The 22,908-nt window shown below is 37.3% G+C and overlaps 1 protein-coding gene across 3 annotated transcripts in view; it reads left to right on the top strand.

Annotated features, from left to right (window-relative positions):
- The window catches only part of NKAIN2 (sodium/potassium transporting ATPase interacting 2), a 554,761-nt gene that overhangs the window by 240,112 nt on the left and 291,741 nt on the right, over positions 1-22,908 (top strand). The window contains exon 2 of one of the 3 annotated variants that reach the window (XM_032998052.2): positions 8,251-8,388. The exons of 1 other annotated variant lie outside the window; for it this stretch is intronic. In XM_032998052.2, coding sequence (XP_032853943.2) covers positions 8,251-8,388 — 138 coding nt within the window. Of the gene's footprint in view, positions 1-8,250; positions 8,389-22,908 lie in introns of those variants that run through there. One more of the 3 variants, XM_032998053.2, reaches the window with a different exon arrangement.

Genomic DNA, 22,908 nt, shown 5'->3' with positions numbered 1-22,908 from the left:
CATGAGAATGTAGTAGGTGCTTCCCATATTCTATATAAGAATAATGACTATTCCAGCAGGAGAATCTTCAGAGATAGATTTATGGGAGGTCAAAGTGAGTATCCTGCTTATGCAGGTTTGGCTGTGGAATGAGTGAATACAAATCAAGGAACCCTCTGTGACTTACAATTCTGACAACAATTAGTTGTCATTCTCTCTCTCTTGCTTTGTGGACACTCTTATGTGTCTGAATACAAGTAAAAACACCATAGTGACTCTAGATTGACTATTTTCACTTGATATAGTCCTCTGATACCGAGTGCCTGGCTCTTTTTATCACAAGACTCAGTCCTGATGAGACAGTGAGTGATCCCTGGCAATGCCACTCGAAATTATTTGTCTAATGAGTTTTCTCACAGGTGTACCTTTCCTGCTGAGTAGAGACAAAATTTTTGTTGTTAGAATGTAATTCTTCTTCAAGTATTAGGCCACATTCTGGTTTTGGCTGAAGAAACATACACAGAAGATAGTTTCACTACCTCTAGTTAAGATACCCTAGATGCATCCTGTCATCAACTCCACAACAGCATTATCACATCTGTGTTGAGTTTACAAATGTAATGTACTGTAATTTGAATCGCTTTGTAAAAACTAGTTGTATCTTTGTGAATGAAAGAAAGATCTGATTTATTGTCAAATACTTCCATAAAGACAGAAACAATTTGAAAGTATTAGATAAGGTTAATCTTTCTGAATGCTTTGAATGCTTGATTTTGCCTTCCGGCTTTACTGCAGGCAAATTCAGATTGCACAATTATAAAATATTATTAAAGCATAATTCAAAAGTATTTCTGTCTTCAGAGCTGGCTCTAGGCTTCTCATAGTGTCAGTAAAATAGAATTTTGTCACCTTAAAGATGAGGTGTGGAAGCCAGGGCTTCGATGCTGTTGCTAGAAGAAGGATGCGAAGGAGAGAGAGAGGAATAGAGGTAGGGGAGAGAGGTGGAAGGAAACTTCTGAGAGATCAGTCTTGGTCTTCCTGTGGCCAGTGGCAGAATGGGAGAAGATGGGGTTGAACATGTTGGCAGTGTTTAAACTGATTCCCGCCAGTGGTCACTAACGCATCTATCATGATCCCTCCTTTGGTCACAGTCATAGCACTGCCTCCAGTAGATACTAGGTTCCCAGTATGTTTAAGTGGTTTTGTTAATCCTTGATCCTATCTTAAGCTTGCACCAGTAAATCATCATAGCTTTTGTATCAGGGTCCTGTAGCTGGCACAAGCACTATGTTGCTATACTGCTTCCAGGCCTGAGCTGGCACACAGAGATGTCAGCCGTGGTGCCCTCCACTCTCTAATTTCAGAATCACTATGGGAAGAGGCAGCCCTTGCATCTCTGCCCCTGTTATATGGACCTGCACTCTGTAAATCTGGTCTTCTGAAAGTAAAAATCACATCTAAGCATGTATATTAAACTCTTATATATTTTATCTTCTGTGACTAATGCTTTGTTAATGAAGATTTTATTTATTTATTTATTTATTTGGTGCATGCAGCTCATCTGACTTTGAATGTTCCTAAAAAAACACATGGGCAGGTTTAACTAAATGTTTGGTACCCTTCTAGCTGGTACCTGACAGCTGCGTATTTTGAGTTACAATATGTTGGTTTTAAGGTAAAAATTAACCTCATAAATGGTCCCAATTTATCAGTTTGAGTCTGAACCACTTTTGTGCACATACAATCCTTATCTTCCTGATTTTGGTGGAGTGCAAATATGTCTTATTAAAATAATGCACAAATTGTTATTACAAGTGTTCATGAACAGGAAGTAAAATACTTTACAGGGATTAAAGCACTCAGCACCTCTAAGTTATTACTTAAGTTCATCCTGCAGCTGAAATACTAACTTCATGATATTTAGCCTCACGAGTAGAACAGTTTACACGAGGTTGACTTTTCAAATTTTCTTTCAGGCACGCAAAAGAATGTGGCTGTGATACATATCTAACTCTTGTTACTGTTGGCCAGCCTGAAACATGAAACTCTGTAGTCTGAAAGCATACACACGTACACACACACATTCAAAATTTTCTATAACATGATGTTAAGGTTTGTGACCTAAATTGTAGCATGAACTTAAGACCCCAACCCATTTAAGCTAGTCATTGAGGTCAAGTGTGCAGTTGTATGTAAAAATTTACTCTGAAGACAAATGAATGAACTGAAATACTGTTCGAGTTTTAAGAGTATTGAAATCTACTATACCTCACAAATTCTGACATTTGATTGTTCTTTTAAGTTATTAGCAAAAGTGAATTTGGTTTTGTACAGTAAAAAGAAGTATAAACATATGAGACACAATTAACTGTACAACTCTGCGTAGCTATGTAAAATATTGCCATGAATTCAAGTATTTACTCCAGGTTTCAGAATTTTATGTCTTAAGTGCAATACTTGTTTAATTCATTTTTTATCATAATTCTCACAATATGGTTCCTATAACGTTATTCTAAAAATAATTTGAGGAAACACTATTAAAAATACCAACTCATTTAGTGTAAAACTAGGGACTTACCCCATTTTCTTTCCATCATTTATCTCTTTCATGAATGTAGGTATTTCATAACATGTGTGGAGAAAGTATTTTGCAGGAATAGAACTTCTTGATCAAGCATTTTGCCAGTAATTTCCTCTTTTTTTCTGCCTACTCACAGAGGAGGCGATTCTTTCAGGGAAGTACTTGGAAGACAGCATTTTGATTTTGTTATTGTTTGAGTCACTGGGTCTCCATATATGTGTGGTGGAGTCTAAATGTTTATAAATTATGAATACAATACCTTGAAGATATGTTCAGTGCACAGTAAATCATTTTTATTTATACCGTCAGCTTCACCAGCTCAGCTTTGGCTAGAATCTTTCTTATTTTCATGTCATGAGTAATAATAACTGAAGTGCTATTTAGATAACAGTTCTGCTTCTCATTACTACATAACAGAAAACTTACTGTAGGAAGCTTGTATTTACCATTTTTTTATTATTACTATGTTCATTTGGAGAAGGAAGCAGCCGAGACTTAGCATACACTCTACCCGTGGAGAGCTCTGTTGTCCTCAGCGGGCCACAGCAGAAATCCACTTGTGTGCAATACAATACAGGGATGTGGTCCTACACAGGATTTTTAAAAAATATGATTACCTTCTTATCAAGTGCGGTGAAGGCCTATTCCTTCTCTCAGCAGCATCAAATGGATTAAGGACAGGGACTTAGTATTATATATGTGGTTCCTTTAAAGAACTGATGGATAAGTGGAAAGTTTGATTTTAACTTTAATTACCTGTGCTTCTGATGGTTTTTATTAGATGTGCTGAGGCCACCATTGTGTCCACGGCTCTTCATGGAATTTCATTTTAGTTTTGCCTTTCTTGCAAAAAAAAATTCTATTTTTTTTTTCTTTCCCTGATATCTTGCAGCAAAGGTCTTGACTGTAATGCACATGCACTCTTGCAGACGTGTAGGTGTATTTTGTACAGATTTGACTTTGAAGATATTATTCTGTTTTTCTGTTGGGTAACTTGAGAATTCATTGAATAACTGGGCCTTCTATCTGAGGATACTATCTGAAATTTTGATGAAAAATTAAATGAGCCACTCTAAGGAATGGCACAAATATATGCATTCTGCCTCAAAATGATCAAAGTACTGGGGGAAGGTTAGCTGGGGAGGTTGTATATGATGCAGGTAGGCTTTAGAATTAGAGTTCTTTCATAAGGCACAGGCCCAAAATACTTGTAATTATTGGGCTCTTCTTAACTTTCTATGCCGTAAAACCAAGAACTGAAAGTCATTAAAAAACTGTATGTCTAACTTAAAAACACAAGCAAATGATCAGAAGCTGTGGGCATCTGATGCAACATAATTGAGTTGAGGGGACTTAATGAGTTACTGACTAGAGCTTAATTTCTGTAGCTCATTCTTAGCTGGCACCAGTCATGATATAAACCACGGTTGCTTAATTCTCTTTCACTGCAATTTAAGCTAATACTCTTTTCTTCCTCTGGAGTGGACTGGGTGCCTGTTACCATGTCTCACCTGGTGAGTCCATCAGTTGAGCGTGACCCTGCCTCAGGCCCCAGAGTGCTGGGTGCCTCTGTGCTGCGTGTGCTGCCCAAGGGCCCCGGCCAGCGAGGGCTTGTACAAACCTGCTGGTGTGTCTGTGCCTGTGTGCACTTTAATTTATATCAATGCGAAGTTTTGATTCTGTATCAGTGTGAAGTAGTCGTGGTTGAGTTTCTTCTCAAGGAGCTTTCCAAGGAAAGGCACTTTGTCATTTTCCATTTTGGAGTTTGTGTTATAAATCATCTTTTGACTGGTTTCTCCTTTGTGGTTCTTGTCTGAAATTTTAGTCCAATCATATACTTTAAGAATCATCTCAAAATGATTTTCTTTATCCTTTGGAAATTCAATTCTTAGATCCTTCAAGGTCAGTAACACTGTTATCCTATTAACAACCAGCCCCTGACAAGAATCTGGAAATAGTTTGAGCTATTCCAACTTGACAATATACAGGCTGTTTTTATTTTGTATTCATTTTTAAAACAGGTAGCAGAAGTCTGGAAAAAATAATGCATTAGTAAAAATGGTTCACTGTAATTACACTTATATCTTCTCTCTATTTTATCAGTGATTACTTAAGATAATCTGTCTATGATACTTCATTTATTAGGAAGCCTAAAAAGACTATGTGGTGGATGCTTATTTTCGAACATTAGGAGCTGACTGTCCGTAACCCTACATTTTGAGTTCACTGCATTATTAAAATGGAGTTGAATTAAAACATATTTTTTTGTTTTTACCATAGTGTACTTTTTCATCCAAAGTGTACATTTTTCCTCTTTTCTGTTCTCATTTAAAATTCTGTTTCCAGAAGAAGAAAAAAGAAAATGGACAATTCTTTATCTATTCCTAGACTTTAAAGATTAATATTTCTTTGTCAGTCCTTCCCTTTCCCTGTGTAATGTCTTTGAAACATCATTAAACTTTTGAAGCTGGTGGATATGATTTGATGAAAGAGGTGGAGATGTTTAACCAAAAATTTTAAGTTTTTCCGGTAAATGAAAAAAAAAAAAAAAAAGAAATTCAAAATCAGGTCTGTATTTTCTGTTGCTATGTAAGGAAATTCCTTATGATTCTGGCATCTGTGGAAGAGGAGGAAGATACATAATAATGTTTTTTAATAGATTTTGTCAGTACTTTGTCCTGCTTTTCATTTTTCCTCTTTTAGTAACACAGACTCAATGAGATTTTTTTTTTAAGTAACAGCATGTAGAAAGTCTATATTATTTTTCTCTTTGTGGGTTGTTTTTATTTTCCCTCCACCTTCATCTCTTCAGGAAATGGGAGTAAAGATCTAGTTCTGTCCTGTATTTTCCATTAGATAAATCTGCTATGCAGCTTGCTGCGGTAGTCTGATCTTCTAAAGAACAGTAGCTGCAATTCCACAGCATTTTATCTCTGCACAGCCTACCAGAATGCTGCCATTTCACATATCCAGCAGTCCACATACACAGCTGATTCCTTGGCGTGACAGGAGAAAGTTTAATAGCAAGTCTGCCTATGGCAAATGTGAGATAGATACACAAGGGACAGAGGTGGTGCAGACTCGTCTCCTGGTTCTGCACAGCCAATATTTACCCATTGCCTTGTGTGCCATGTTTTGCGGTAGGTTCCCCCCACTGGAAGTTTCGACATGGACACATAATCTAAGGGAGTGGTTGCTTGGTACTGAAGAAATTTCTGGTCATCAAAAAAAAAAAAAAGTAGTACATTGGCATGTGGGAAGTGAATATTCTCACAGAATAGCTATCTATCCAACACAGCCCCATAAACAAGTTTTGGTGGAACTACTGCATCTTTCACCAAAAAAAAAAATGAACCAAACCAAAATGCGCTTGATGCATGATAGTGCAGTTTCCTTTTAACTTTAACTTGCAGCAGGAATATTAGGTTTTCTACTTTTTTATATAATTACTGTTCTGTAATTTTTCCTCTATAATTGACATGCATAGCTGTATGATTTCCTACTGGTTGAATGATTTGCATCATCCCATGTATTTTTTTGCTTGATGAATCTCTACTGTTACTATACTAGAAGGTTGTACAGTCTAGACACTCTTTGCTGCTGCTTTGCTATTCTCATTTACTCTTTGTTCACCTGATGAAAATAAGAGCTCTGTGCTCAGAGTGAGCATTTTCCATTTGTTACCTGTTTAACAGCACTTAAGGTGGTAGCAGGTCTTTTGCTGATACCCCTAATAGACTTCACACACATATATATATAACAGTGCTTTCTGCCTCATGTTGGTCTTTTTTATATAAATTACTTTTTTATATAAAGGACAATAGTCAAGGAAATAATGATAACCTTAGAAGCACAGACAGTCTGAGATTTCATGAAGTTTCAAACACAGCTTGGCCTTTCTTTTCTTTCTTCATCACATTGTCACCATTAGAATATTACATCTTGGGACTCTGGGAACTCTTCTATGATGTTAGTTTGTTAGTCAGAGTTGTAGGATATCACAAAGCAGTTCATTAAGATCTTGGATGATGTAAGACCAGAATCTTGTTCTGTCGATAAATCTGTAAAATAAAATGATAGGCAAAATACCAAGACTGGCTGTAAGTTGGATATGTTGTGTCAAAGGTATTTTTGCTGTAGAGAGGAAGTCAGGGGTTGACAAGAAACACTGAACTTTAAAATTCAAAATGATATGGCTGACGAAATTCCTCAGGGTTATTTTGACAATCCCTATTTTAAAACTCAACTTATGCTAGTAAGTACTATGTAATTAACCTTCTTTATACTTGCAATTCTGGTGTAAGTCTAGGCTGTCTTTTTAATGGCAAGTTTTCTTAATTTCAAAAAGAAAGTGTTGGTGTGGCAGTGGACTATGGCATGAAAATTGAAAAACTCTCCCATAGCTACATCATGCAAGAACAGTGGTGAGCAGTAGTTAATTATTCATTTAGTACTTGATCTCAAAAGGTGTTATTTTTTAAATGAATGCAGTGTGTGGCAGATACACCTAATTCAGTTAATCCACAGTGTAGTATAAAGTCTGTACATAGTCACCTGTCATTTAATTAAACTTTATAAAGAAACTGCATGCTTTTTCTTTCTTACTTTCATGTGTGTGGTGGTACTGTCATTATTATTATTAGTAGTAGTAGTAGTATTGCTAATTTTTATTATAATTTTTAAGTTTACTTTTATTATTCACATTTTCATGAAACTCATCTATTCAACCATTCCATTTAGTGAAATTGTTGGAATGGTGTCAAAGAAACTCCTTACCCTTTCTGTATAAATACACTTCACCATTACATTGCCTTCTAATATTCACATCAGTATTATTTTTGTCAAATCATGCCATTCTGCCTATGGGTTGGGATGCAGTGCTGTATTTTGACATAATGTCTGAAGATCAGTTAAGGGACACCTACTATTTGAATTATGAAATTATTTTACTGATACTGTTAGAAAGGCGGTTTTTCTACTTTCTGACCAATCTGCTTGGAATGGCATTGCTTGAAAATTGTCATCAACAGCCCAAGACTGTCCCTTAATTCACTTTTTAAAATTAAGTATCTAGCGTCCTGGTTAACAGCTTATACTTCAGCTGATGTTTACGACAGTGGGAGGAGTTAACTGGAGTCATTATCAGTAAAACCAGGTTAAAAGGTTGTATGCATTTGGTTACAGGTAAAAGCCTACTGACAGGTTAGCTAGGAATAGAGGGAAGAGAAAAAAATCAAGAGGTAGAGAAATAATTGAAGTAAATAGACAGAACTAGACTGAAGGATGGTGTTTGTGAATGAAAGCAAAGTAGCTGAGGTATCATAAGCCTGCCACTTATTTTCACCACCTATACCCTAGAACATTATAACATTTGCTGGTGTATATAAACAAAATGATTTGTGTTTCTCCTCCTGCAAACATACTATCCTAGTGAACAGTTTAGTATCTCAGTAGAATTGCCTACATGAATATTTTAACTAACTGAATATAACTCAGTAAACTGTCAGTGAGAAATGCAGCTTTCATTAAAACAAGGAGGTGAAACATTGCAAACTCATTTCATTTTACTGCTGGCTGAAGTATGCTTTTTTAACTCAGGGCAATTATCTTGGGTATGGGAAGGGGAAATGCCCTAATAGATGTTTTCTGGTCTGTTCTAATCTATTGATGCTTTTGCTTTTTAATCGTAGGTTTCTGTGCTCGAGAGGCAGATATTTGACTTCCTTGGTTATCAGTGGGCACCCATCCTGGCAAATTTTATACACATTATTATAGTCATACTTGGCTTATTTGGAACCATCCAGTATAGACCTCGTTACATAACAGGAGTGAGTATTTAGTTTTATTTACTTTTTTTGATGTGCATGTAAAAAAAAAAAAAAAAAAAAAAAAAAGTGTTCCAAATTCTGTTGCTTGTAGATGAAATAGAAATCTTATCTTGGTTTAACTTTCTTCCATATCTTACATTTACATATTATGCTTTTGAGACACCTGCAATAATTAAGTTGTAACAACCTACAAAAGTTGAAAGTTAATATGATCAGAAACTACATGACAATATGAACTTTCAAGAAGTGAAATCAGTTTAAGAATTACGGCATCCTCAGAATTATGGGGATTTAGCTAGAATAAATGTTAGCCATAACTTTCTTAGATACACTGGACCTCCCCAACAGATCTATGATTCGTTATAGTTACTCATTATTGTTATTAACAATCATTGCTGGAGTGCCTATCTGTTATGAACATCCCTCCTAGAAATTATACTCCAAGTTGAAAATGAAGTATAAGAATATGGTAAGAAATGCAAGTTTGATGGTTATGGACTGAGGGCTCTAACAGAAAAGTAAGGATTTGGACCTTTGTATTTTTAATCCATTTATTTTCCTTATTCAGCTACTCCACATACACAGACTCAGTACTGCTGTACTCTCTGGTACACTACAACATTAATGAAATCCACTTTTCATACTCATAGTTTCTTCTTTTCCCCATTTGTAGGTCTATAAAGATGGAATAACAAATCTGCAAACCATCATTCAGAACACCTTTTGTTAGAAATAGATTTTCATAATATTTCTATCAAAATTGCTAATTCAGTTAAAGCTTGTATACTTTTCAGAGACAGGCAGCAGTTGAAAAGATTTGCCCATACACAACCATGTTTTGATGTCAGGTGAAAATAACTCCACTGGATCTGTACCCATACCTGCAAAGTTTGTTTTCTCTTATACTGTTCCTTCATATACTAGTAATCACTCAGGAGGAAGAGAGGTTTTGCTTGTACCTCTGTTTTACCATCCATACTGCAAGTGTGATGCTAACAGTAATACATTAACATTTCTGTCTGTGTTTCTATCTCTGTGATTTCCTATATGCTGAAAATGTGCATATACATGTGTAATGTCTTTATGCATGCATGCAATTTAATATATTCAAAACATATTAACAACATAGAAAAATATATTGCAAGCCTGAAATATTTAGAGGGTTTCCTTCAAGTCACAACTCTCGGAGTCACATTAATCTAAACTGGAATTTTATTCTTCCATTTCTAGTGCTTTGACCAATACAAAAGGCTTGAAACAAAAAACCAACAAAAACAAAACAAAACTTGAAGCAAGTGTCGGTTAAATAAGAAGAGTTAAAAGTTCCATCCCAAGACTATTCCAAGGCATAAAAACGAGCATGAGCATAAAATGCTTATCTGAGATAAACAAAAAAGCTAGATTTAAATGGCCTTTTCAACAGGAGTACAGAAAATTACCTGCTACAGTGATGAATGCATTGTGAATGGAGATGAATACCAGCCTTATAAATAGATACCATTCACAGGAGTTTCTGGATGATATGATTTGTGCCACACCATCCTACTAATTTTCACACATAACTTTTCTTAGAGCTCACCCTCACAGTGTAGCCCATCTGGCTTTGTGAATTTACCTCCTTGTATCCTGTTATTGAATTATATAGAACCAATCTAAGATCAAATTGTCTTGCTCAGATTTTATAATAGACACCTGAATCTGCCATCTATCACAGACTGCTTAGATAAGGAAACAATGACAAAACTTTCATCCTTCATTTAACTGGATAAACAGAGGAGTGCTGTGAATTTTTCATTTCTACTGCTGCTTTCTTTGGAGAGTATCTAAAGTCAGGATGAGGGAAATGGTACTGGTCACTAGAGGAAGAGATAACGGAACAGCATTCTTTTATGGAGTTCTACTGGGCCTAGAATAGACACCTTGCTGAATCTGGGCAAAATTCAGTGGTGTCATGTGACATCAGGAATAAAGTTATGAGTGCAGAGGCAAGAAGAAAGACAACAGCCTTTAAGCCTGGAAGGGTGTAGCTATGAGGTTTTCAGGTGAGTGGATGTAAATACCCAGACTTCAATATATTCTGCAAGGGTCAATCTGTCTTGAGTGGACTCTACAGGACCCTTAATCCACAGCCACATTAGTAACTCAGGTATAGCTTGCTTCAACGAGACTACAATAAATTTCCTTTTTACTGTGCTTGTTTCATAAAGGATATCACAAAAATGTTTTCCAGAGGTTGTGAATCATAGGTTAAAGAGAGCAGGGAGATTTTAAGGTGAGATTTCAAGAAATGATTCAGTGGCTTAAGGAGAAGGGGAAATAAGTTTTAGACAGATGGGACACCACAAGTGAAAATGTGTCTTTGAACTCACAAGAGTCACAGGGAATTTTAGAAATGGGTGAGGGGGAAAGGTGACTGGTTTCAGGCCTTGAAAAATACTTCAAATTACACAGGATGTAGGAGTTGTGGTGAACAAAGAAGACAGGAAATTAAAGTTTAAAATTATCAGAGCGGTTAATCTTAATATAGTATTGGCAAAAACACATTCATTTTTGCTTGTAAACCTAAACTATTAACAAATAAGTGAGCAATTGATGCAGAAAGTGAAACATCTGATTTGAGTGTGGGAATGAGTGTCTTTTCAAATATATCTTTTCAAACGTTAATAATTAAATAAGCCTGTTTTTGTGAAAACAATAATGATAAAAGGACTTCTTAACAGCACTGTGCTGAAACAGAGAATAAGGATTTCAGTAGGAACAAAGGTTAGCCAGTATAATGACTGAGATGTAAATGTGTTTTTTAGCAGTGATATCATAGGATCCATCAATGCAAATGCCTGAGAGGTAATACCAATACAAATTATTACAGGTTCTGGAAAGAGGCAATGCTTTATCTCGACTTCTGTAAGGCTTTTGATATGATTCTCTGCAATATTCTGGCCACTAAATTGGAGAGGTATGGGTTTGACAGTTGGACTTTTAGATGGATGAGGAAGTGACCGGGTGGCTGCATCCAAAGAGTTATACTCAGTGGCTCAATGTCCGAGAGGAAACCAGTGACGAGTGGTGGTCCTTTAGGGGTCTGTACTGGGACCACAAGTATTCAGTGTTTTCATCAGCAGCATAGATAGTGGGATTGAGTGCATCCTCAGCAAGTTTTCAGATGACAGCAAGCTGCATGCAGTTAATTTGCTGAAGGGATGCCATGCAGAGGGATCTTGACAGCCTTGAGGAGTGGGCCCATGTGAACCTCATGAAGTTCAACAAGGTCAAGTGCGAGGTCCTGCACATGGGTCAGAGCAGTCCCTGATATCAATACAGACTGAGGGATGAATAGCAGCCCTGCAGAGAAGGGCTTGGTGCTACTGGTGGACTAAAAATTGGACATGAGCGCACATCAGTGTGCGCTTGCAGCCCAGAAAACCAACTATATCCTGGGCTGCATCAAGAGAAGTGTGGCCAGTAGGTCAAGGGAGGGGATTCTTCCCCTATACTTAACACTCCTGAGACCCCACCTGGATTGCTGAGTTCAGCTCTGAGGTCCCCAGAACAAGACAGACGTGGACCTGTTAGAGCAGATCCAGAGGAGGGCCACAAAAACAATTAGAGATGTTGAAACACCTCTTCTATGAAGACAGACTGAGAGAGTTGTGATTGTTCAGCCTGGAGAAGTGAAGGCTCTGAGGAGACCTTATATCAGCCTTTCAACATATAAAGGGGACTTTCTTATAAGAAAGATGGAGAAAGACTTTCTACCAGGGCCTGTAGTAGCAGGACAAGGGGCAATAGGTTTAAACTGAAAGAGGGTAGGTTTAGATTGAACACAAGGAAAAAAATTTTTATAGTGAGGATGGTGAGACACTGGAACAGATTTCCCAGAGAAGTCATGGATGCTCACCCTTGGAAGTGTTCAAGGCCAGATTGGACAGGGCTTTGAGAAACTTAACCTAGTGAAAGATATCCCTGCCCATGGCAGGATGGTTGGACTAGATGATCTTTAAAGGTCCCTTCCAACCAAACCAGTCTATGATTCTCTGATTCTATGAAAGAAAATAGTAAGGAAATGCCACTGAATTAATTGATGTTTTCTAGTTCCTACATTATGGAAAACCTTGACAATGTCATTCTACTGTTGTCTTAACATTTCTAGAAAGCATTCTCAGAATATAGGACAAAAGGTCCTGTTTGTTTTGAGTGGCATTCTCTTAACACAGGAATCCTCCTGACAGGTGAAGCCAACCTTATGGTTCTCCAGTGTTACAGAGATAGCACTGTAAAATTAAGTACTTTGCTTCTTCACTGCCATGGGAAGAAGATAAAGGAATGTCTAGTGGAGCTTGACAGTGACATAAACAGAGAAAAAATTTTGAAGTGAATTACGAAATACAAGAATTTGAGGAAAATTCTGTCTGGGACATAGATTCCACTGTAATTTTCACTGCATATTTATACCTCCTAGACCTGTTAGATTTACTTCTTCTAGAATTAGTTCCAATAAAGAGACAATTTTTGTACCATTTCGTAGGCTTGATTGAGGAGTTTTATAGACTGGTAAGAAAGGTAAAAAGCATTTGCACTGAAGAATAGATATTCCTGTCTTGATCATAAAGCCAAGATCCAATACCAATAAGAGATAAGTTTTAAACCAGAAGGGATTACCTTGTTTCAAACCGGTCATAGTCGGAGATTGTACAAATTGTTTTCTTGTAATGACCTATTCACTGCACAGTTCAAGTGGACTTTGGTTGTGTTTGTAGCAAAATTATGAAGTGGACAGCAATGTTACTAACATTTTCCCAGGGATTAATTTACTCTGTGCCACTATTTCCTCCTCTTAAATATAATAGTTACACCCCCTAATAATAGTGAACATAATAGGGACTCATACAGAGCACAATATACTAGCAGAAGAGAACAAGAATCTCAGTTTGACACAAAGAAAATTTGCAACCTTTAAGAGCAAAAAGAATCTTGTACGGGATAATACCTGGTCATATTAAGTCTGGGAGAAAAGGATAGGTTATTACTGGTACATTACTTAACACATAATTGCTGATACATACTAAAAAAGAAAAAGAGGCAATTACCTTATGTCTGAGCTTCTTGCAGCATCATCAGTCTGCCAAACCATTAGGCCCCAGAGAGTATAACTGAATTAATCTATGTCTTTTTAAAGACTAGACATTGTCAATCGCTTCAACACCCCTAGTGGGATCTACTTAATGCCCTATATGACAAGTAGCCCTGAGTCTACCAGATGTTTTGGTGTATTTCAGTTGTATATAGAAATTTAGTATCTTCCATGTTTTTTAAATGTTTAAGTAGTACATGAATGTATGCAGCAGTTTATCTGTCATATGTACATACCAGGTTACTATCAAACAACATTAACCGTGCTACAGAAAACTGTAAAGCCAAGAACAGTAGAGAATCTGCTGTTTAAAATCCATGCTCTCTGAGCTTCTTTTTTGAATTTTAAAGACAGGCTCTGTATAGTTAATGATTTGACCAGGATTTTTGGTGAGAAAACATTTCAGGAGACCATTTTCCTAAATCTGATAAGAGAACCAGTTTTAAGTTATTTTTCCTGATTAAAGAGTTACTTATAGTAACAACAACAACAACAAAAGTATTCTTATGCTTAACATTTTTTAATAACTCCATTCATCTGAGATTAATTTACCTTATTGACCTAATCCAATTTGTTTTCCAGATACTTCTTTATTTAAAATAAGAAACTGTGTGTATTTAAGCTCAGTATAGGAATTATTAAAAAATATATTTACTTCTGCTTTATTTATAGCTGCTGGGAAAAAAGTATATATAAGCCCATTTAAAAAAGCAGAAGATGAAATGAAATAGAATGATCATTATGCATTCTGGTCAACCTGCAAGGCACGAAGTTCTTAAAGTCTATGAAGTCAGACTCCTACTTGAGACTGCTCTCTATACAGGGATTTTAAAGGATGTACTTTTGTCTCCCTTCTGACACAAATCACTCAGTGCTTCACCTCAATTGTACTTATGTGATGATTCACCATGTTGAAACTAAAATGTAGACATTTATTTATAGAAGGCACATAGTCACACAAACTTATACTCTACAAAACATTTCAGAGCAAATGATAACTTAGAGACATAAGCAATAATCTTCTGCATAATCATTTTGAGTTCATGCCCAATAATACTTTAAGTACAATTAAGTAAATAAAGATCTTGAACATTTCAGTAGCAGTTTTGTCTGTCAGCTGTCACAGGAGACTGTGAATCATAGAATGATAGAATGGTTTGGGTTGGAAGAGACCTTAAAGATGATCTGGTTCCAACCCCCCTGACAGGATCAGGGCCCCCTTCCCCCAGCCCAGGTTGCTCCCAGCCCCGTCCAACCTGGACTTGAACCCTTCCAGGGAGGGGGCAGCCACAGCTGCTCTGGGCACCCTGGGCCAGCACCTCACCACCCTGACAGGAAAGAATTTCTTGCTTGTATCTAGCCTAAATCTACCCTCTTTCTGTTTAAATCCATTACCCCTTGTCCTATCACTACATCCCCTGAAAAAGAGTCCCTCCCCACCTTTCCTGTATCCCCTTTTTAGTACTGGAATGCTGCTCTAAGGTCTCCCCGGAGCCTTCTCTTCTCCAGGCTGAACAACCCCAACTCTCTCAGCCTGGCCTCTCAGGAGGGGTGATCCAGCCCCCTGAGCATCTTTGTGGCCTCCTCTGGACCCACTTGAGCAGGTCTATGTCCTTATGTTGAGTGCCCCAGAGCTGGACACACATCTCCAGGTAAATCAGGATACTGATTCTGTTTCAAAATATGTCATTGGCAAGATGTTTTGTTTGCTAACATGTTGTTCAGCTACACATAATGATATTCCTCGGTTTCTTCCTTGATTCAGTAGTTTGCCATGGATAATAATGAATGTAAATGTTTATTCTGCAGTTTGTATCTATGCTCTTTCAATGTATTCAATTACTGAATACAATATTGAAAATACTCAGCATAGATTTGTGGTAATTTTAATTGTAAATTAAACAATAGACTGGTTAGCTATATAAATAAATAGATATTATATCTACTTATCTTTCTAAGAAGACCAGCCTCCTTAACTCACATTTCTGGCACAAATGTGTTTAAAAAAACAAAATTTCTCTTCTGCACATATCACTAATACCAGCAATTATTATTTTTTTTTAGGATATTCTGTCACTATATTTATTAAAATCTTTGCTGAATGTGAACGAGAAGCGAGCTGAACAATACTGAAGTAAACCCACTTAAAATTGGAAATAGTACTTCTAGGGTACATTTTTCATTAGCCATGTTGTTCTCAGTGTAAAATTTTCAGGATTTATTGGTTTCAGACAGGTTGAAAATATTGTGATGCAAGTTGATTTGTATTTTAGTACTTACAGGCCAAATCACAACCAGGAAGTGTGTGACCACAGAGGTGGTGTTTTTATGTTAATAGAAAAGTCTGTCAGTAAAAACTTAAGTAATTGCTAAAAAGTCAGAGGTAATACAATTCTATATATACTCACTGGAAAAAGTTAAAATAGAACAAAATATAGAGGTGTCTCAATACAAGCAGTAAAAGACAATGTTGACAGAATAGTAATTTCCCCAAATAGTAGAATTCCAGAAATTAAATACTATATAGTGAACGTGTACCTTAACCAGGAAGAACAGAATAGCTACTTTTGGGGGGAAATGCATGTATATAAAGAAGTTCCTACACTTGGAAAGGTATAAGTGGAGGTACTCAACCAGTAGTTTCAAGTCACAGTAATATAAGCACACTACCATTACATTTTCAATCAGAAAGATTGAAAAGATTCAGAAAACACAAACTATACAAGATCAAGGCCATTATACCATCCCACAAAGTAGTCATTATGGAAAGCCCTGTCTATACCTAAATAGAACAAAAACTGTCAGGCCAAACTTTAACAAAATAGTTCCTCAATGCTTACTCATTTTATTATTAGGGCTGTTGATTAAGAAATAGTCACATAGAAAGTTTGCTTTCAGTGGAAATTAAATCAGGTGAGTTTGTTAAAAAATAATATCTGAGTGATGAAATAATAGCGACTACAGTATTAGTGGTCACTGTGCCTCAGGAAATATCAAGAAACAAACATTTATTACTAATCCTCACCTTGGTGAAAGATGGGGAATAAAATCTTGAACATAGTTTAGGATCCCCAGAGACTTCCCATTTATAAAGGAGACAAATCAAAGAAGAAACAGCACGCTCATACCACTACTTAGTAGAGGTGTATATCTAAAATAAACATCTCTGTGAAAGTGTGTGTGATGAAGTCAATTAAAAAAGAAAATTACTAAAATTATAATGCAGCATAGGATTGTATAGAAGTAAGAAAAAGCTTTGGAGAGCAATGTGAGTGATCAAGAGTATGAAGACAAACAAAAAAATACAAAATAAAAATAGAAAACTTAAAGAGCACTAGTAAACCTTCCAAATGAGTACTGAAGAACCATTTTTGGGAACACTTCAATAAAGCTCCAAGTCATAACACTAATTAAGAGTATTACAGTGTTAGAGAATGCACCTTGATGTTGAATTAATCCAAAGTTTCATTCATGTTTTCATTTTCATTATGCCAGATAAATTGATGCTAAATGAAGCACTGATATTTTATGGTATAGTCATTACTGCATAGGGGCATGTTCATGAAATACTTTCCATACCATGAATAGCAACATGAATTCTCCTTAGCACTTTCCATGATAAATATTCACCATCATTAAGATTCCTTTCATTATAGAATTTGTACTTAATAGTTTGGGTGAGGGATATTTGCTGTTTGTGGAAGATCACTGTCATGGTTTAGGCCTGATTGGCAGCCAACCACAATGCAGCAGCTCTTTCTCCCTTCCCCTTGGCAATGAGAAGAGACAGAGAGCCAGGCTTTGGGGTTCAAGATAGGACTGGGATGGGGAAAAATCCCCCTTTTATGATCACGAGCAAAAGGCAGACTCGTTAGAGGAAGAAAAAAAACCATACATTTATTACAGACACTAACAACACATAACAGAGTAGGACAGTGAGAAGCATTGCCACATCTTGAGAACACCTTCCCCCCACCCCTCCCTTCTTCCCGGGCTCATCTCTGTTCCCGATATCTCTACCTCCTCCCCCAGAGGCGCAGGGGCAGGGAATGGGGGGTGCAGTCAGTGCTGCCACTTCCCTTATCTTCGGTGAGGGGAGTGTCCAAAACTTGTTCCCCCCTGCTCCATCGTGGTCCCCCTCTCACAGGAGACAGTCCTCCACAAACTTTCTCCGACTTGAATTCCTCCCATGGGCCGCAGTGTTCCCCACACTGCTCCGTCATGGGTCACTAACTTCCTCCGACTGGATTCCCTCCCACGGCTGCAACCCTTCCCGAGCTGCTCCAGCGTGGGACTCCCCCGCATGCTGCAATCCTCCCAGCACTGAATTACAGCAGCGGGGCTACCTTTTCCCATGAGACCCTGGCCTTCTTCGGGCACAGCACCTTGATCATCTGAGCAGGAGCAACAGGCCATAAATCAGTGTCTGCTCCACCGTAGATCTTCATGGGTGTCAGGGGGGGCCGCTCTGCCGTCTCCCCACAGGATACAGGGGGGTCTCTGCTCCGGCACACCTCCCCCCTCCTTTCTTCCTCCGTTCCTCCACTGACCTTGGTGTTCATGCAGCTGCAGCAACTCCTCCTCACAAGTCCCACTGCCTGTCACCATGTCCCTTCTTAAATACGTTATCGCAGAGGTGCAGCCGATTGGCTCAATTTCCCAAACAGAAGTGGAGCTGATGTGGAGCTGGGGGAGCTTGGAGAAGCTTTTCACAGGGGGCCGCCCCAATAGCCCCCTCTCCTGCCACCAAAAAACTCCACCACTCACTCAACCCAGGACAATCACCTTCCTAAAATGGTCCTTTGTCCTGGTCACATTTTCAGTAATCCTCTTTCACTCGTCAGTGTTTTCTGAAATACCTCCATATTCAGAAATACATGGAGCAAGAACATGTTATTACAACTTTTCCTCTTAAAAATTCTTATAAAAGATTACTGGTAACAATTTGGATGTCACAGAAGAGTCTGGGTTTCTTTTTATAGTCTGTCCTTTCACTACTGGATGCTACCTCCATCAGAATGACCTTTGTAAACTTTGCTAACTGCTATTTTATTGGAGAGTTTTGCTCACTTCTGGCAGATGCTGTGAAAAATCAGTAGGGATGTAAGTAGAAGACTGCCCTTTGGACTTTAAACAACATTTACTGAAAGGGATTTCAATTCACAGGGAGGTATGCTGTTTAATAGAGTGCTTTTGCTGCTGTTGTGTTAAAAGATTAGATTTTAGTATGTTGTGGATTTAAATGTGCTTTCATTTATATTTAAAAGAACAGACTCAGCAGTTTACTTTTGAAGCTGAATCTAGTGTACTTTTTGGTAAGAGTGAGAACGTGAAGGGAGTAGAAGTTAGTGAATAGCTAGCTGGTCAGTGCCACAGCTGTAGGGGTTTGACTAATCCAAATTTTTAGTCTAACTCCTTGCACACGTGCAGAACTTGAACAAAGAAAAGCTTAAGTATTACAGTGGTCAAAAAGTCATTCTTTCTTTATGCTTATTGGTTAGTTTATTGATGGAGTATTAAATACCAGCTTAAAACAGGTGGTCTTCTTTTTTACCTGATAGTCAATCCAGAAAGCTAGTCTAGGCTTCGACTACATTGGGATTTTGATTTGGACTTCTCCTTTCAGAAACATTTTGATAACTTGAAAGGGATCTCAACAGATCTCAAATTCTCCAGCCCTTGAGATTCAGCTGAGCCTTGGGCAAATATGTCAGAGAATAACTTCCAGTATAATCTTATACAGAGTGCATCTGTCTTGACTGTATGGAAGTAGATGAAAGAAGGTAACCTTCAGTAAATTTCCCTGGCATTTTCTGTCTTTTTTGGTTCTTGACTTTAACATTTTCATACGATTTGGAATAAAGACCACACAGTAATTTTTGTTTTCATAGAAATTGTCTGAGTAAAGTTTGACTACTTTCATCTGCTCCCTTCACTGGAATATATTTAGGTGTGAGGTACTGAGGTACAAAAGGATTAATCTAAAGGAAATTATGAAAAGGAAATTTTTGTGTTCAGCAAACCTGACCCAACTTCTTAAGAAAGTGTAAAATATTCTTTCAAGATTAAAGAGTACCCAGACAGTTAGTCTGCCAGCTCTAGGGAAGTACAATGTAAAAAAATAAAACAAACCCTGTTGATCAGAGAACTAGTCAAGACATAAAAAGGAAGCAATCCCAGTTAAGAGATCCTAAGTCTCTGATTCCTCTAAGTTTTGTATAGGACATTACTTTTTCAGAAGTCCCCTACTGTCAGAAAGCATAGTTCTAAAGAGAAAAAGTGTACCAGCCCTCTGGAGTTTCATTGTAGATAATTGAGTGAGAATCTGCCAGACTCCAAGAGGACTTTTAAATAATAAACATTTTGAAAACACAGTAAACTTTTCTCACTTAATTGAGTGTGAAATCTATTAGGTTCTTCAAGCAATTGAATCTTGAAAATTAATTTGGGATGTTTTCAGAAAATATGATGAAAGACAACCCGGACAAGGCTCCAGGACAAAGTTTACTTTAACAGTTCAGCTTGGAGTTTTGTTTTCTTTTGGATTGAGATGGATTTTCATTAATTTTCAGAGTGTTTTTTAAGTTTTCCATTATAACAAATTGCTTTAAAGATACTTAGCTAATACTGTTTTTTAAAGTGATATGTATGTTGAGTATTAGAAGATGAAAGATTATCATTTACATCATATAATGAAGTACAGCATTAATTTCCAGGAAATTTTATGCAGAACCTCTTCCGTGTATGAAGCTGTCTGATCTATTTAATTTAAATCCTTAATTATTAGTTTCATAACAGGTTTAACTGGTATAGAATTCAGCTACATTCATCCTTTCCTAATGCTTTTATCCCCTTTCAATGAATTGTATTCATATTTAAAAAGTAGCCATTCAAAATGTCTCTCTCTCATCAATTCCACAGAAAAGGAAGAAGGTTTTCTGGGGAGTCGCCACTGAGAACTACAGTTCCATGTAGAACTGCTAATAACATATAACAAATGTGGTATTTTTATTTCATTCAAACCAGAGAGCTCAGTAACAGAATCCCTGGAAAGGTGCCAAAACATGACATTCCGCTACATTTCATTTTCTTTAGAATAGGTCCTCTGGTTTGTTGCTATAATGACAAGTGGATTTTATTCTACAGTTTTTTGTGTTGTGGTTTGGGTTTTTTTGGTTGTTTTTGGTTTTGTTTGTTTTTTTTTTTTTTTTTTAAAAAAGAATTAGGAACTCTTTCTGTTAAAATAATGTCTAATTGGCACTTTGTATTTGAAATACTATAAAAAACCTGGAGAATGAATGACTTAGCTGATGATGTCTTTAACAGATACTCAGAGGAAGAGATTAGAGAGAAAATCCAAGGGTTTTGCTACTGCTACCTAAACTGCACTTGAAAACATTAAAATTCTCTCAAACACCGAATAGCTCTGGCCAGATAGAGATTATTAAAAATCAAGCAATGGTAAGGTAATGTTTCCACTGGTCTGAGATGACTTCTGTAGCTCAGTGTCAAATATTTGTCTTTATCTAGAGTAATCATATTTCTTTGTATTTCCCACAGTTGCTCCTATACCTCTTGCTATGGATTTACACATTGTTTATTTAGTATTTTTTCTAGCTGACACATATCAATTACAGCTGAGATTTGCTTGTCTAAGAGATTATAGCTCTATCTTTTTATCTTGTAGATGCTTATAGGATGCATTCATGGAGCATCTGTATACCTCAGAGCTTTTAATGTCTCTGTCCTTGTGTCACACTATTGAAGTAGGGAAGTACTCCCTCCACTGCTTTACAAAGTGGGAATTTAAACACTAAAAGACAGATATTTTCTCAGTACTGGAGGAAGGGCTGTGACAGAACAACATGTGATTCCATTTTTTCTCAAGTTACAAGCCAGTGCTTTATCCACTGCATCCTGCAAACATAGATGTCCCAAACTCTCTGTAAAGTCTAGGAATAAAGGTTGGGACCACAGTTACTTAACAGTGTTGAATACTTCTGTAAGAAAAAGGAATAATAAAACAGTCTTTGGACAGTATTCTTCTCACCTAGGGAAAAGTCTGCTAACGTCTCAAGCTGTCTTTGTGACGCTTTTGACAAGACTCAGTGGCTGTTACGATGGTGGCTGGGACCTATAGTTGCACTACTTGTGGGAATAGATTGATATATTTTAATTAACACTTTATACCACAATGAGATAAGCATTTGAAAAGAAAAGGAAACATTGCCTCTAGTCCAAACTACCTATCGAAGTCTCACATTCCTCAGCTCTGCTGACTTTCCTTGCAACTTGCTGCAGGTTCAGAGCTTGTTCTGGAGTACAGTTGCATAACAAAGGTTCTGCTGCTGCTCCTCTTTCTATCCCAGCTCCTTCTGTATTTCTGTCTATGTCTTGCTGTATTCTCTTAACCTTGGTTCAGCCACTAATCTCTACGTGTATATTTAAAATGGTATTGTACTGCATATAGCTAAAATGAGGCTGTCTGGTTTGAATTAAATGAAGTTTGAGTAACAGTACTTACCAGTATGTTGCACTGAAACCATGTTCTTTTGGCCAACAGACTAAGATTTAGGCAATTTCAGTCATTCAAATGAACCCAACTTCAGTCATAGTTGTTTGATATCTCTGCACAAGATGACCTGTCAGTACCTGGGGTATGTCCTTATGTTTTTTTCCAAGAGTTTTTTCTAGGCAATGTGAGTGATTCACTTCTTTTGTGAGTTTCATTGTCACCCTGAGGTTATGCTTCAGGAAAGGTGTATTGAGAAACACACAGAGCTATACTATTCTAATCATTTACAAATCCTCATTTCCAGTTCAGTCATACTCCAAATGTGGCTTTTTTTTTTTTTTTTTTTTTTTTTTTTTTTGTTCTGAACAAGAACCTACATAAAAATCATTCTGTAAATCTTCTTGTCACGAATCTCCATTTCAGAACTTAAGAGATGTTACTCTCTTCCGGTCTGTATTTACCTCTTTCAATTTTTAATGTTTTCATTATGATTTTTGTGTGGTTTGAGCTCAGAGGGCAACTAAGCACCACAAAGCTGCTCACTTCTCCCTTCTTTCCCAGCAATCAGAAGGGACAAATAAGCCAGACTTGGGATTCAAGATAAGGCCAGGAGGGGCAGATCACCCATTATGATCCCTTCCAACAGGCAGACTCATCAGAGGAAGAAAAAAACCCCATACATTTATTACAGACACTAACAACAGCACTTAGCAGAGTAGGAAAGTGAGAAGCATTGCCACATCTTGAGAACACCTTCCCCCCACCCCTCCCTTCTTCCCGGGCTCAGTTCTGCTCCCGATATCTCTACCTCCTCCCCCAGCAGCGCAGGGGCAGGGAATGGAGGGTGCAGTCAGTGCTGCCGCTTCTTCCATCT

The sequence above is a fragment of the Tyto alba genome, unplaced genomic scaffold (genome assembly GCF_018691265.1).
Source record: "Tyto alba isolate M040663 unplaced genomic scaffold, T.alba_DEE_v4.0 Super-Scaffold_22, whole genome shotgun sequence".
Classification (NCBI taxonomy): Eukaryota; Metazoa; Chordata; class Aves; order Strigiformes; family Tytonidae; genus Tyto; species Tyto alba.
Note: the sequence above shows the minus strand (reverse complement) of the source record. Positions and strands in the feature narration are given on the sequence as shown.